This window comes from Catharus ustulatus, chromosome 10 (genome assembly GCF_009819885.2).
Source record: "Catharus ustulatus isolate bCatUst1 chromosome 10, bCatUst1.pri.v2, whole genome shotgun sequence".
In the NCBI taxonomy this organism is placed as follows: domain Eukaryota; kingdom Metazoa; phylum Chordata; class Aves; order Passeriformes; family Turdidae; genus Catharus; species Catharus ustulatus.
The window spans coordinates 22,042,943-22,057,617 of NC_046230.1; the positions used below are offsets into that span (position 1 = coordinate 22,042,943).

General features: G+C 47.6%; 1 protein-coding gene across 1 annotated transcript in view; it reads left to right on the plus strand.

Annotated features, from left to right (window-relative positions):
• PLD1 (phospholipase D1) overlaps positions 1-6,061 on the plus strand; it is a 60,132-nt gene extending 54,071 nt beyond the window's left edge. The window contains exons 25-26 of the mRNA XM_033068544.2: positions 549-663; positions 1,221-6,061. Coding sequence (XP_032924435.1) covers positions 549-663; positions 1,221-1,445 — 340 coding nt within the window. The 3' untranslated portion in view covers positions 1,446-6,061. The remainder of the gene's footprint in view (positions 1-548; positions 664-1,220) is intronic.
• Positions 6,062-14,675: the final 8,614 nt, after the last annotated feature.

A 14,675-nucleotide genomic window follows, 5' to 3' on the forward strand; every position in this document is an offset into this window, starting at 1 on the left:
AATGGGTTGCCACTGCCTGCCTGGGTTTAGCTCTGCTTGGCCTGGACTTAGCCCAGGGTTTTGCTGCTGTTTCACTGGCTTTCCTCACACTGCTCCTGTCCACAGCTTGGTAGCTTGGTTTAAAAATTATTTTGTTTTAGGATTTTGCTAGCAGAGCTCATAAACAAGTGGTATTTCCCCTCCAGATCCTGTTTGCACACTCTCTCAATCTTGGGTGGCAGTGTCACTTTTTAAAGGAAGCGTTTTTGCTGGGAGCAGCCATCTGGCCCACAACACGGCCATTTTTAGTTTAAGGCCTTTTTCCTTTTTCCTTTTTTTTTTTCCCTGCCACCCTATTTCCCATCTGGACAGTTACTGCTCAGAAGAAAAGGGGAAAATCAAGCAGCATTAGAGCTGACAGATTATCATAGAGGATTGGGAGTGGGAGGGTGCTGGGAGCACACAGGGTTTGGCAAGTCCCAAGAAAACTTCTTGTCTCCTGGCACTTACCAAGAGGGGAGTGCCCAGTGCTTCAGCCTCTGTGAGCATCCTTCCCTTTGTCTTCTCAGGGTTGTCCTTGGCGGCTCCGATCTCAATCCGGAACACCAGGATCCCGTCTGTGACAAATTCTTCAAGGAGGTGTGGATTGCCACAGCAGCTCGCAATGCCACCATCTTTGATAAGGTGAGGAGCACAGCAACTTCTCCCCCTCCCTCCATCCCACACAGAGGCAGCAGATGCCAGTGGGGGAAGCAGCACAGGGAGGGCAAAGAGAGCAGGTTGAGTTCCTGGGGTTGGACCTGCAGATGTGTTTTGAGGGAATGAGTAGTGTCAGATGCAAGAGCTGTGAACAAGAAACTGGAGCTGGTGCATCCTCAGTGTGACAGTGCCCATGAAGGCAGCAGATCAGATTTCTCCTTGTGTTTGCATCAGCTGTAGCTCCAGTGAATGGCTGTGGTGTAGTTACTGCTTGTAATTACCCACGGTGTAACAGGAGTAGAAGCAAATTTAACTTCTGTCTTTTAATGAGCTTTTGCAGTGATCAGAAAAGGCCCTGGAGCTTCCCCTCTGCCTGCTCCAGCCTCACTGAGGACAGGCACCTCTTCCCTCCCTTTTCTCTGGGCTGTCACTTCAGTCACTCCCATCCTGGGGAATTTGCACTGGATGCTTTGGTCTTTCTCAGGAACTCTGCATTGTTGTATTTCCCCTACACTGACAGGTGACTTTTCTGTTTTGATCAGGTGTTTCGCTGCCTTCCCAGTGACCAGGTGAATAATTTAGCCCAACTGCGTGATTTCATCAACAAGCCCAAATTAGCAAATGATGATCCTACAAAAGCAGCAGAAGAATTAAAAAAGATTCGTGGGTTTTTAGTACAATTCCCCTTTCGTTTTCTGGAGGAAGAGTACTTGCTTCCCTCTGTCGGAACAAAGGAGTCCATGGTACCCATGGAGGTTTGGACTTAAGAAGATGCAGACTGCTTTGCCTTTTAAAGTCTTGTTCTCAGGAGAGAAGTTAATGAAAAATACGGGATTTTGGAAAACAAAAGTAGACAAAAAGCTTCTCCACTAAGCTAATGATGCCTTCTGAAGGATTTTGGTAGAGGAACTTGAAGCAAATCAACACTAGCAGACAAGAGGAGCAGAAAAACTTGGAAGTGATGGCAGATGAGAAGTGTAACCTCTGGAGGAGTTACTTCTTCAGGCATGTTCTGAGCATCTAAAGGATGCAGGCTACTTCCTAGGACAGGAACTGACTCCCAATCGATGTTGTCATCACTGCCAGCTGTGTCCTGTGGTTGTGTTCATACTGTGATCGTGCTGTGGCTGCACAGGAGTCGTGTGCTGCTTCTCAGGCTTTGGGTATCTGCACCTTGGCTCGCTGGAGTTCCCCATCTCACCCCTTCCACACCATCAGAGCACATTGTGCAGCCCTGCCACTGTTGGGAAGTGCCATTTGCTGCTGCCTTGGGCTGTCCTGCAGCTTTCCAAGTGTGGGTGTTTCAGTTCTTAACAGAGAAACAGACTAACAATCCTGTATCAGAATCAACATTTTGGTCTCTTCATCCCTTTGGGGGAAAAAAATCCTCTTCCTATTGCAGCTGGAGCAATCAGCAGCCCTCAGGCTTGGCAGAGGGCAGTCTCAGTGGAGCTGGAGATCACTGGAGTTTGCTGGCCTGTGCAGACCCAGCACATCAGCGTGGTCCCACTGAGTATGGCTGTTTTCCTCAGGAGAGGATCAAGGTTCCAGCTCAAACCTGAGGTGTCCAGAGCCAGGGGAAACCAAGGCACTGCATGTAACAGGACTGAGACTCAAAAGCCAGCATGATCTGCACCAAGCTCTGCACTCTGCTTGTGTGTTTACCTTGGGTAGATTTTCATTTCCATTCCTTTCCCCCCTATTTAAAAGAAGGCAAAGGCCATTAAGCTGACACCATGCTCAGACTGAGCTGACGTGTGGATTTGTAGATGGGGTGAATGCAAGGGGGAAGGGGAGCAGGGGACAAAGCCTTGTCTCTGTTTTGTTACTGAACCAGCCACAACCTTGAGTTCAGTCATGCAGGACCTGCCTTGCCAAGCAGAGGTAAAGCTCAGCACTGCACATTCCTGTTTTCTATTGCTCTAAGAAGGTTTCCAAAGCTCTTTTGCACCTCCCTGCAGAGAAGCAGCAGTTCAATCCAGCATCCTGGGAAAAACACTACAGTTCCTTGGTGAGGACCTCGTGTGGGGGGCACCAGCCTGGGTCTTGCCCCATGCTCCATCCTGCAGTGAGGCCATGTCTCCCAATTTCATGTCCAGCTCCAACCTGAGGTGTTCCTGACAGTCTGCAGTGCTGTGTCAGGCACTGGGAAAATAGAGCATTAGAAAACACTTGAGGAGAGTTGGATCTGGAAGAGTGGGAGGCTGAGCTCTTCTGCTGCCCCTGCATCCTGGTATCCCTTCCCTTCCCAGGGTTATACCTGTGCCCAACACTCCTTGGTCAAAAGGCCCAGTGAACTGGTATTTATTTTAGTTAACAGAAGAGTTTTTCTTTTCTGGCTCTTCCAACAGTTTTTTAACTGGAAAAGAATCCCACTGGTCACCTGTCTATCCCCAAAAGGTAGCTGGCATGACATTTTAGCTGATTACCTTCTGTGTTCAGACCATATATAGGCACCAGCTTATTCTGTACCTGCTGGATCACCCAAATAGGGAACAAACCCCAGATGTTCTTCCAAATCTCAGCCCATTCCTACAGCTTCCACTGTTTTACACTTGTGTTTTGTAGATGCAGTTGCCTTTTACACTCCTTTCTGGCATCTGTGGTCTGGCTCACCTTTGGGAAGTGCATGTGCAGTATTTTATGTGATTGAATCCGGGGGGTTGATGGTTTTACCTGGCATGCTGTAAGCACATAAATATGTTCCTTTGATTTTTTTTCCCTTAAAAAAACTGACCCAGGGTCACCCCCCGCAGAGCCGAAGCAATGTGTGCCCTGACCATTTCCAATCGAGAAAGATCAAAGGTGTCCTGTGATTTCACATCAGTGCAGGTTCAGAGCTTGTCTCTCCTGATGTTTTTAGCTCTTTTAGTTTGACTGAAGCTGCTGACTTTAAACAATTACAGCCTGCCAGAGAATGCTTGTCAGTCACACAGATCCGTGTTCAGACTCAGAAAGTGTTCAACCCTACCACCCATACACTGAACCTTGAAGTGCAACACTCCTGTCACCTTCTAAGTGCTCTTATTCTCCTCATCCTCATATTAGCAAAGGTTTTTATAATTGTTAAATTATCCTTACATTGTCTTTTAAAATGCTAGGTAGCTCACTGTTGGGGCCTCCCACCTCCAGGGGTGTTAACTCCTCCTCTGCCAGGCTGCTTTGGGGAAAAACCACTCAGGTTCTGCAGTGCTCAGCCCACTCTGTGATAGCTGCTGGTGTCCAGTGACACAGCAGAGCCATGGAGGGAGATGTAATTGACTGATTTGGTATGAAAAGGTGCTAATTAAGAAGGTCTTTCATTATTGGGGTAGCAGACAGGCCTGATGTTGGCTCTCTATCAGTGGGAACAGAGGCACTGCACTGACCACCCCTTCCCTGTGTTGGTGCTAAATTCCTGATACCAGGAATTTAGAAACATTCAAATGCAAGCAGAGTGTGCAGGCAGCCTTGGCACAGTGAGGAGATCCAGCATCCCCAGGGGCTTGTGGGGCCACCAAGTTCCCTCAGGAAGCAGCACTGCTCACCCCAAACAGCCAGCAGGGCTGGGGCCACTCCAGTGAGGGCCCTGCTCATTCACACCCTGGCCTGTGCTGTTTGCAGCTGGCTCCTTGGGTCCTGTCAGCTACAGCTTTGTTTCTTATATTAAGAAGCCTGTGAAGTTGAACCCCTTGAGAAAGTTGATTTCTGCATCTGAACAATCACTACTTCTTAGTCTGTCATACCAGCGTGGGCTTCAGACTGGAGAGGGTCACCCACGATACCCAGAGCTGGAACAGGTGATGTGGATTCAAGCACTAGCAACCCCAGAAACATCAACTGTTTCTTGTGGCATTCATTTTTTAGCACTTCTCCCAGGCTCAGACTTTATTTTGTAATTCAACCTCAGTAAAACACTTCTTTTCCGTTTAAATTATTCCTTAACAGGTTTCACCATGAGACGTCATACTCCTTTCCTTAAATTTTAAAAGTCTGATATTTTTAAATATGTGTTTTGTTATATTGATGTTGGACTGAATAAATGTTTAACTGTAAAGTCAATGCATGATTTAAAAAATGAGGGATAAAATGTCATTGTCTGCAAGAACTGTACTAAAAAACAATTTATAGGAGAACCACTCCAGTGCTCCATGGAAGAGACAAAGTGCTCAGCTCAATTTTTGGTCTCTTGGTCTCAGTTTGTCCCCTGACTTGGCATGAGCTTTGCTACATTAAAACCCCAAATGCTCCATTTTCCTTTCTTTTGATCAAGTTTCACAACATGATTCTGCAATCCTGGTGCTGTCCCTGGGAGAGCCTCAGTGCAGGTGTTGCCTGGCTGGGACTGTTCCATGAGTAATTTCCAATATCTTTATTCCTTCCGAAGGAGTGTCCCTGTACAATCAAGCACAGATGTGCTCTGCTGTTGTTATTTCAGTGTAAGAGCCTTGAGCATTGTAGCAAGGACAGTCAGGGGATTGTATCTGTCACAGAGCTGCTTTGTGGGGACACTCCCATGCAAGTGTGAGAGGGTGGTAGGATAATGGCATTTCCCTCTCCTGCTGCATGTGGATCCCCACATCCATGCTGGGCTAAGCTGACCCCTCTCAGCAGCAGCAGAGCCTTTCATGGTGCAGTGCTGTGGTGACCAAGGGGAAGAAAACCAGCAGTCTCCAGACCAGGATGTGAGCAGAGGTTGGCACCCCTTGGGTGCCCCACAAGATCTGAACACACTGTCACAGCTCGTGGCACTCATTCTGCAAATGGTTTCAAACAAGCAATCACTGCTGCACTGCTGAGATCCTGCTGAAACCAGGAGCTCTGCAGAATCCTGCTTTAAACCCAGAGTGACTTCATGGCAGTGAATCAAGGCCAGCATGTGAATCTGTGTATCAAAGTGGAGCCACCCCACTAACCATACATCGACCACTGAATGCAATGATCCTCTTGGGGTGTCACTGTTTTTTCATATTTACCTTTCCCTGCCTGCTTTCTTGTTGTATTTTCCAGTATTTGTGATTATTCTATTTTTAACCTTCCAGTCAGTGTCTTTTCATAGAATCTCCTCTATGTAAATAATTCCAACTCCCCCTAGTTCTGCCACTAGGGAAATGAGAAAAAGTGTCAAAAAGTCACTTTTCTGGGAACGTTGTTTTTTTGTTATAAAATGTCTCTAGCTAAACTAATCCACAAAAGGAGAGCTTCCACTTGGGGTGTGAGCGCAGTCTCCGTGCGTCCCTCCCTTCCGACAGTGCTGCTGTGACACTGAATATCCCTTCTGTGAAGGCTGCTGGAACTGAGTTTTGTATCCTTGTTCCTGCTAACGAGCGCTTTCCATTCTGTTTGTATCTGGTAAATGAATGTGTATTAATGGACTGAAAATACAACCGATCATCATGTCACAGCCTTTGGCCTCAGTGTCATTTCTCCTTGTTTTGGGGGCTCCATCCTGCCTGGGGATGAGTTCTGTGCTTGCTCTGTATCAGCAGCCAGGATGTGATGGGGAAAGGCCCAGAGCAGCAATAAAAATGGCGAGACTTGAGTCATTTGGATTTCCCTGGGAGAGAGAAACTGCTAGGGTGAAACAGCATAGAAAGAAAATTGGACTTCTTAAATAGATTAAAAAGTCATGTTTAAAGAGTTTTAATAATCCAAAAGCATTATGAAAGGCATAGACAAAAATGCTCTGTCTCTAAAATAGAATTAACTTTCCCCCGTCTCTTTTAACTTCCAGTAAAGGAAATTCAGCAGAGAGAAAGGAAGAAGCAGCTGCCTGTTGTCCTCCAGGGGCAGAAGAGATTAATAAAGCATCAGTGGCATTTCCAAGCTCTCTTGCAAACTGAAAACATATTAACTTCTTCATTTCTTAGGTTTCATCTCCTTCCTCAGATGCCAGAGGGCTCTCTGTATCTTCAGAACTTCCAAACCCAATCTGTGTCCTCGACAGACACAATAAACCAAGACAATGGAGCTGGAGGGGAGGCAGGGGCTTGGTGAGAGATATCAGGCAGCTGCTGAGTGACACTGTCAGCTTCTGCTGCTGCTCCAGCATCCCCCTGCTGATTTTGTGCCTCCTGAATCCCACTTACAAGCTCCTGAAGAGGAGACAGGGACAAGCAGGAGCGATGTGGGGCCTGGCAGTCACTGCTGGGTGCCTGGTGCTGAGCCCAGGGGTGCTGGATGGCAGCAGGGTGGCTGTGGGGTCTCAGGGCAGCCTCAGCTGAGGCTGGCAGTGTCCTGCCAGCATTGCTTGGTGTCTCTGTGAGCAGCAGGAGAGCCATGGGATCACAGGTGAGACTGTCTTGGTGTGAAATTAATGTGAGACTGGAAGTGGTCCTGAACCCAGAGAGTTCAGGTATGGATTTGGAGGAAGGGTCCTTTCCTTTTTCTACATGGTTGTCCCATTTTTAGGGGGAATAGAGTTCATTTTTCCTTAGTAGCCAGCAGGTTCTGTTTGGATTCAAGTCCCAACCTGAGGGCACTGTTGCTGCTTTTGCTGTTGTCCCTCTCCTACAGGGCCTGACTTTGTTCCCATCCATCCCTAAAAGCAGAAGTGAATGCCAGCCCATGGCCATGGCTGGCTCTGACTGTGTGGAGGCAGGAACGTGGTGGCAAAACTCCCCCAGCCATTCCCCCGACCAGAACGTTCCTGTTTGCTCAGAGGACTTGCAAAGCCTCAATTTGATGGCTCCTCACCGAGCAGGAACGCAGCCCACGCCTGCCCTGAACACAAAAGTGCCCTTGCCAGAGTGTTGAACAACCTGTTCTTCCCAGGATGGATTTCTGGATTTCTCCAGCCATTTTTTGTGCCCAGGCTGTTCCTGCCTCCTCCCACAGGTCAGCTCCTCCATCCTGGATGTGTCCACAGGAATCCCATGCCAGGGGCAGGAGGAATCCTCTCACCCACCCCAGCACAGCTGCTCTCTGGCCCTTTGTTGGCATTTATGCACCGAGCTCTCAATAACACATCAACTTTAATGAGTGCCAGCCCTTTGCATGCATGAAATCACTAATATGCTGTAGTTATTTTTGTTCTGAGGAGGAAAGCAGGGAAGAAAGAAAAAAATAAAAGGTTTTGTGAGCCAGGTCTAAGGGTACATGAAGAAACAGGTTTCTTCTCACTGCTAAAAATCAATTTATTTTAGTTTCTCTGCAATTGTGTCAGCTCTTCACATTTTCAAGTACAGCTCTGAAGCGCTGATGCAGTGGAGTGAAGGTTTGAAGAGCTGGAATCACAACAGCACTTTGAGTGAAATGCTCGATTTTTTTCTTATTGGAAAAATTAAAAGTGACAGCTTCAAAATTGGTTCCACTGCTTTGATTGATTAGACAGAATATTTAGCTCAAAATGATTATGGCAAGATTTTCTACAGAGGCTCATGGCTGGGATGGAAATTAATTTGGAGAAAAGGGGAGGGGGAGTTGTTAAAAAAGAAATTATTCTGCAAAGTAAACTGTTTATCCCCAGAATCTGTGATAAGCAATCTCTCCATATTCAGCCTGATCCAAATTAAATATTCTGTGAGCTCCCATTTGAGGACAAAGGAAAGGGGCATGGGGAGATAGTGTTAATGAGGTTTCACAGGTGTCTATTCCCTGGAGATTCTAATGCCCAGTGGCAGTGCTCAGTGCCCAGCAGGTGGCCTGTCTGTCTGGAATATCCTGACTGGGAAACCTGCCCTGGGCCAAGGGTTGGGTGTTCAGTTGGAGTCCTGCTGGGCCAGGTGAGCTGGAGGTCACCCCCTGGGAAGCTGAGGGCCACTGAAGGTGGTGTGGGCGCAAGGGAAGGTCAGGTAAGAGCTGGTCTCACATTCTCCAGGGCCAAGCACAGCTTAAAGCAGACACATCACATCTCCAGATGGATGGCTGCTCTCCAGGATCCATCCTGGACTGGGAGAGCTGAGGTCTGGGAGAGAGGGACAGGCAGGCTGGGCTCATCATTCTTCCTTTCACTAAACAGGAGGAAAAGTGTTTCTACTCTCTTCACTGAGTTATCTTCCTTATTCCATTCTTTATCAGACAAATGCACATTAAACAGCCCAGCCAAGCCCAGCAGACTCACAGGCTGGAACCTGCACATTGTACATCCAAGACAGAAACAGAAAATGGGTCCTTCAGGAGAGGACTCAGGCTGCTTGCCCAGCATATTTTAATTTCAACTTGAAAAATAGGTTTGAGACTTTGGGTTGTGTTTTTTTGGTTTTTGGGTTTTTTTTACACTTTAGGTTTTCACATTTCAGACATGCTTCCTCTTGAAATTGGTACATGGTTTATGAAATAAAATATAACAGCACTGTAACTGCAGAAATATGGAGTAGGTATGGTACATGGAAGTAATTTAATGTTTTTCTCTATACAGAAAAGCTCCATTTTGACCAGTACCAGATATGAAACAGGTGAACTCCAGAAACAAAGACAGCCATAGCCACAAGCCCCAGCTGTAGCCACAGACCAGCACAGCCCTTACAGGACATTCTTCCATGGGTGTCTCCTGTCTCGTGCACAGTGAATCCCAGATGATCCCCACATATTTTTTAGGACTATGTGTTCCCAGCACATCCTGGCTGGAAAGAGCAATGCAGATGTAACCTGGGCATTTAATCACCTGTAGGAATTTAGGCTGTGTTGGGGCCATGTTACAGCAGCCCCAAGGTCACTTTAAGGTAACAATTCACGTAATCCACAATTTTCACAGCTAGGTCACTTTTAGGTACAATCCACCCGACTCCTCTTGTCCTGGCAGCTGTTCTGTCCAGGTGTGTGTGGGGATGCAGAGCCATGGCTGAGGGAAGCCTTGCCTACAGCTCAGGGTCCTGGGCTGAACTGAGCTGCATCTCACAGGGACCACATCTGAGTGCCATGTTCATCTCCACACCTGCACTGCCCGTTTGGGTTAAACCTTTCAAAACCAGGACAATGCCAACTGCAGCTGGGGCACACCTGGAGGATTTCCCCATGGTGCTGCTTCCCGGATTGTTGGGGAGCCTCTGGTCCATCTCTCCCTCTCCTGCAGCACCTGCGAGCCTGGAGCTGCTCGGCTCAGAGTGCGCTTGGTGCAAGCGATGGATTAAACGCACCTAAGGAAAAGGAGAGGTTCTGTCCATGGATCCAAGCTCTCCCTGAAGCCGAGGGCTGGGTGGCCGCGTTCCTCTAGAGGGTGCTGCGGGCTCAGCCTGCGCTCCCCGGGGAAGGGGTGCCTCTTTCCTGGGAGCCCCATTCCGAGGAGGGGGTGCCCCTTTGCTGGGACCTCCATCCCTCTGTGCCAGATCCCTGACCCGTGTCCCTTTCCTGGGAGCCCCACCCCGCTGTGTCGGTCCCTGCGGGTCCCTGCCGGTCTCCACGGGCACAGCCGAGCTGCAGGATGAGGATGCAGCTAAAGCACATAAACCCCTCCGGTCTCCCTCCTGCAGCCTGGTCCTACCTCTCTCCAGGGGATGCCCCCCACATCTGGCCTTGCTGCTGGGGCTCGCAGGTCAGCATCTCCCTCCCAGCACGGTCACGCTGAGACATTTTTAAATGAAATGCTACGTGTACCGTGACTGTTTGGGCTTAAACTCATTCCCTGACATGTCCTTCCCAGAAGGCTGCCTCGGCTCTCCGGTGACTCGCTGCAATATGTATCTCCACTCGGTTTCCTTGCAGACCATATCTGTACGACATCGATTGTACTGGCTAAGAATGCTTACAAACCTATTTCCTGCTGCAGGATGATCACATTATACACAATTACACACTCTAGGAATTTCTCCTGAGATCCAGCTGGGTACAGGCTGGAGTGGCGGAGGAGCCGGAGCGTGTGCGGAATAATGAATCATTCATTCAAGCTGACTTCGAGCTCCTGGGTTCTGTGAGCATGTGGTGAGCTGCTTATTGCCCCCCAAAAAGCCTGAATCACCTAAATCATTCCAAATTTGGTTTTCACTGTGTGTACACTTTCTGTGTCTTGCCACTTCATTATTATTATTTTTACCATGCCAGAAAGGTTTGTGCAGAATTTATTCTCAATGTCTCAGCAGGAGAAGTCTCCATGAGCTGAGACATGCTGTTCCAAACAGAGACTTTCTCAGCAGGAGCAAAATCCATGTCCACAAGGTTCCTACCCTCAGAAGAGACACAGTATTGCTTGTCCTGTGGTGCTGATGGTGATGGCAGCATGGGGCACCTTCCCAGGACACTGGGATGCCAAGAGATCTAAAACCTCAGAATTTCCCTGGCCTGGAAATGCCCTAGATGCCTTAGATGGGACAGAGCTGCCTGGAAATCATGGAGCTGCTGTTTGCCCTTGAGAAGGGCAGGGATGTCTCATGCAGAGTTTTTCTATAAACAAGGAAGCTGATGCTTTTCTTTGACCCACTGCTGGATCTGTCCAGCAGAGCCACGTGCTGCAGTGTCACAGGAGGGACATGGAGATGGCAGATGGCCACGATGAAGTCCCTGATGAGGAGCACAAAGCCCAAACAGCTGTGCTGGCTGTCCCTGAGAGCAGGGCACTGGCACAGCCACAGTGCCAGGGCTGCAGTGTGGCACACTGCAACACCCAAAAACCTGACCCTGCACCTTCCTCTTCCTGGCCCAGCTGCTCCAGCTGCAGCTCTCCTGCCCTGTTTCCTCTGCCCTGCTGAAACACCTCCCTGCACAGCACCACTTTGCTGGTATCCAGCTATGTTTTATCCCTGTTCCATTGTTATCTGCCAGCTCAAAAGGCTGGAGCATGTTTGTTAGCTAAAGATTTCCTTTTAGGGAGCTGGAGGCAGATTATCCTGGCTGTTTCTAACAATGTGTAATCTAAGCTGTCACCCACATTTCCAATATTTTATTTCTGGCAAGGCTACAGCAAGGTTGGAGTAGAACCGAGGGGTTGGAGAGCCCTCCTCACGCTGGATGGATGGTCTCTGACCTGGGACCTCACCAACCCCATCACCTCCACCCTCAGGTCACCTGAATGTAACTTCAGTTTCTTTAACCCTCTCAGGGATCATACTCTATCACATGCCTAAGGCTGCAACTTCCAGTTGTTTATTTTAAAATAAGAGCTGAAAGTCATATATGGACACATGGTTCCAAGACCTACAAAAGTGCTGAATGTTGTGAGAGCTGGGAGAAAAATCAAGAGAAATGTCTCCACAGAAACACTTCAGACATGCTGTTTGGAAGACCCACCCTTGCCAAGCAGGCTTGTGTGCTCCCCTTTTGTTCATCATAACTTTTGTTTATATCAACCTCTGCAAAGAGAATTTAGCAGAGGATTTACTGGCACACAGAATTTTTTTCTAGTTTTTCCAACGTGGCACATCCACCCTCCTGGGTGTGTTTAGCAGGTGCCCAGCATCTTGTGACAATCTGAAGGGACATTTCCCTTCAGTGCCACGTGAGATAATGTCACTTTGACCCCATATGTTTCCTTCTTTCTGTCTAAACTGCTGTGCTGGTGGTTTTGCTGTGCTTAATCTGAACTCAGTATAAGGCTGATGTGTTCATTATGTTCTCACATTCCTTTATCTACAAAGCCAGGACCTGAAACAAAACACGAGCAGTTCTGTAAGGGCGAACACAACTGTTTTGCATGCCTGGAAGAAATTGTTGTCTTACAGTTGTCTTACAGGTTTTTCATTATTTTAATGGGTAATCTTAGGCCAGCTGCATCTCAGCTCTAAAACTAGATCAAGTTAGAGACTGAAAAGTAATGAAAAACCAGGCTGAAAGAGGGCCTGTGTGTTTCAGGAGCTCAAGTCCTATTTTTCACCAGCAACCTGGGCTTTTAGCAGCCTAATTGCCATTTACTAGCAGCTGGACTAGCTCTTAATGCTCAGTTTTGCAGGGGAAAAGGCTAATTCTCTTTCAGTGAACAGCATGTGTCAGCTACAGCAAATGCAAAACTCAGACTTTGCTGTGCGTGTCATCTGGTGCTTCTGAGAGCTCACAAAGGGCTAAAGCCACCACCTGCCTGTGCGGAGGATGGCGGATTTTCTGTCAGGATATGGCTAACTTGCTTCTTAAGATGGTGTGTAAAGCACTGAAGCCTTCTGTAGCAACTAAATAATTCAGAGAAATTTCTGCAGAGAGGTCCCCTGTGGGGCTGTCAGCACCTCCCCTGTGTGCATTTTGGTGAGATGATGTGGTACAAAATAGCTTTATCCCTTCTGTCCAAGCATGTGGTGGAAGGGGATCAACAGGACACAACTTACACAATCAGCTTTGGTCAAGTAGGACTTGAAAGTGGGCTGAATCCCTTGATGGGCACCAGGGAGGAGGATTCTTACTTCTTCTTAGGGTTGGAGCTCTTCCAGTATCCAAGGGTACAAAAACACCTCCTGCCTTTGCCACTGTCCCAAGCCTTTCAGCTGACTCCTGGGCAAAGGCTGGCTTAGAAAAGCACCAGTAACAAAACAGCCAGTAACAGAACACTGTGTGTGTACAAAAAATGTGCTTGGTATTTGCATATGTCTCAGCTTTCCAGAGCCTGCACTGGACATGGCTGGAGCACCTCTCTGACAGCCTGGGACAGCAGTGATGGACATAGAAATCCATCTTCAATTGCTGTCATCTGCAGTGTGTCTCTTCCCAGTCATCTCCATGTGCTTTTCAGAGTCTTGTAACTCTTGGGGGTGGCAACAGTCTTGGCAACCTCTGTGCAGGCTGCAGTACTGCATGTGCTAGGAGCCACAAACTGAGAAACGCAAATTTCTGAGTTAATTAAATATATAATGACACTTTTTAAAGCCTCTCTAATACTCTGGCTGCTTTGAGCCTGTAGGGGACAGAATTTCAAAGGAAATTTTCCTGTTTATCCCTCCCACTCAGAACTGGTGCACACGGGAACTGGGTCTCAGTCATGACTTTATCATTTGGGTTGCCAAGGTTCAACTGAGTGTCCTGTCTACTCCCAGCTGATGGTTCCCTTGTAGTAACCTACTCATGAGAGCCCAGACTGCAGGCTCAGATGTGGGCAGGGTTTCCCCTTGCTCTGAGGATCAGCCCACTCTTTTCTGCTTTCTTAACTGAAGATGGAGTCACTCCACTGAACATGCAGAACGCCTTCAACAGATATTTTCAAAACCACACAGTTTCCTGCCTGGTGTTTTGGTAGCTGTTCAGAAATCACATGTTAACACTAAAGTCATCAGCTTGTTTAAATGTACCCGTTTTATTTTGATCTATATATCCTGTGTTGAAGCAAGTGTGACCATGCTTTTCCCGTCTTGGTTGCTCCTTCATTCCCAGGTTTCTGCTGACCAGTGGGATGTTGCACAGCTAGGAGGATCCTTGTCCCTTCCTCCTGGGTTTGCCTCTCATGGGTAAAGATGTATAAATCAAGATATATAAACTCTACAGGACCTCCTGGGCCCAAAGCCAACCTCCATCCACATCCCTGCAGCAGAAGGCCTTCCATATATAAATCCAGACTCAAGTGCCTCCTCTCTGAGATGGTGAAGTGGTATTTTTAGGTGCTCTGGTAATGATTTTCTCTTTCAGCAACTCAGAAAGCCCATGTCTCGATATTCTCCATCCGTTTCCTAAGCATACAGCATGCCTTACCTTTAGGGAATATTTGTGTGAGCTTTTTTAAGCTTTTCCTTGTTATGACAGGACCTAGAACATCCCCCTCCTCCTTCTTTTTTTTAAAACCATTTTCATCTAATTCCAGGAGGAGTGCTTTCATAGACTGCCACATCTCCATGAAGGCATGAGGAAGTAAACACCTCTGAGCAAAGCTTCCCCAGAAAGGCAACAGCAGTTGGCTCAAACCCTGTCTTCCTACTCAAACCCTCACACTTTAAGCGCTACTCAGACGATTACTTCGAGTTGCTTTAAGTACCTCCAGTTGTTTTCTGACTTGCTTCTGCTTTGGGCATTGATGATGAGTGGGAAGCCTGGAAACACTTGCAAAGTCTGTTCTGTAGTTTAACCTTTCTTTTATTCTTTTTTTTAATTTTTTTTTAAATTTTGTGTGTCTCTGTGTGTGTGTGTATAAAAGACCTACACCTCTTGCAGGGGAAAATGGCAAGTATTGAACACGC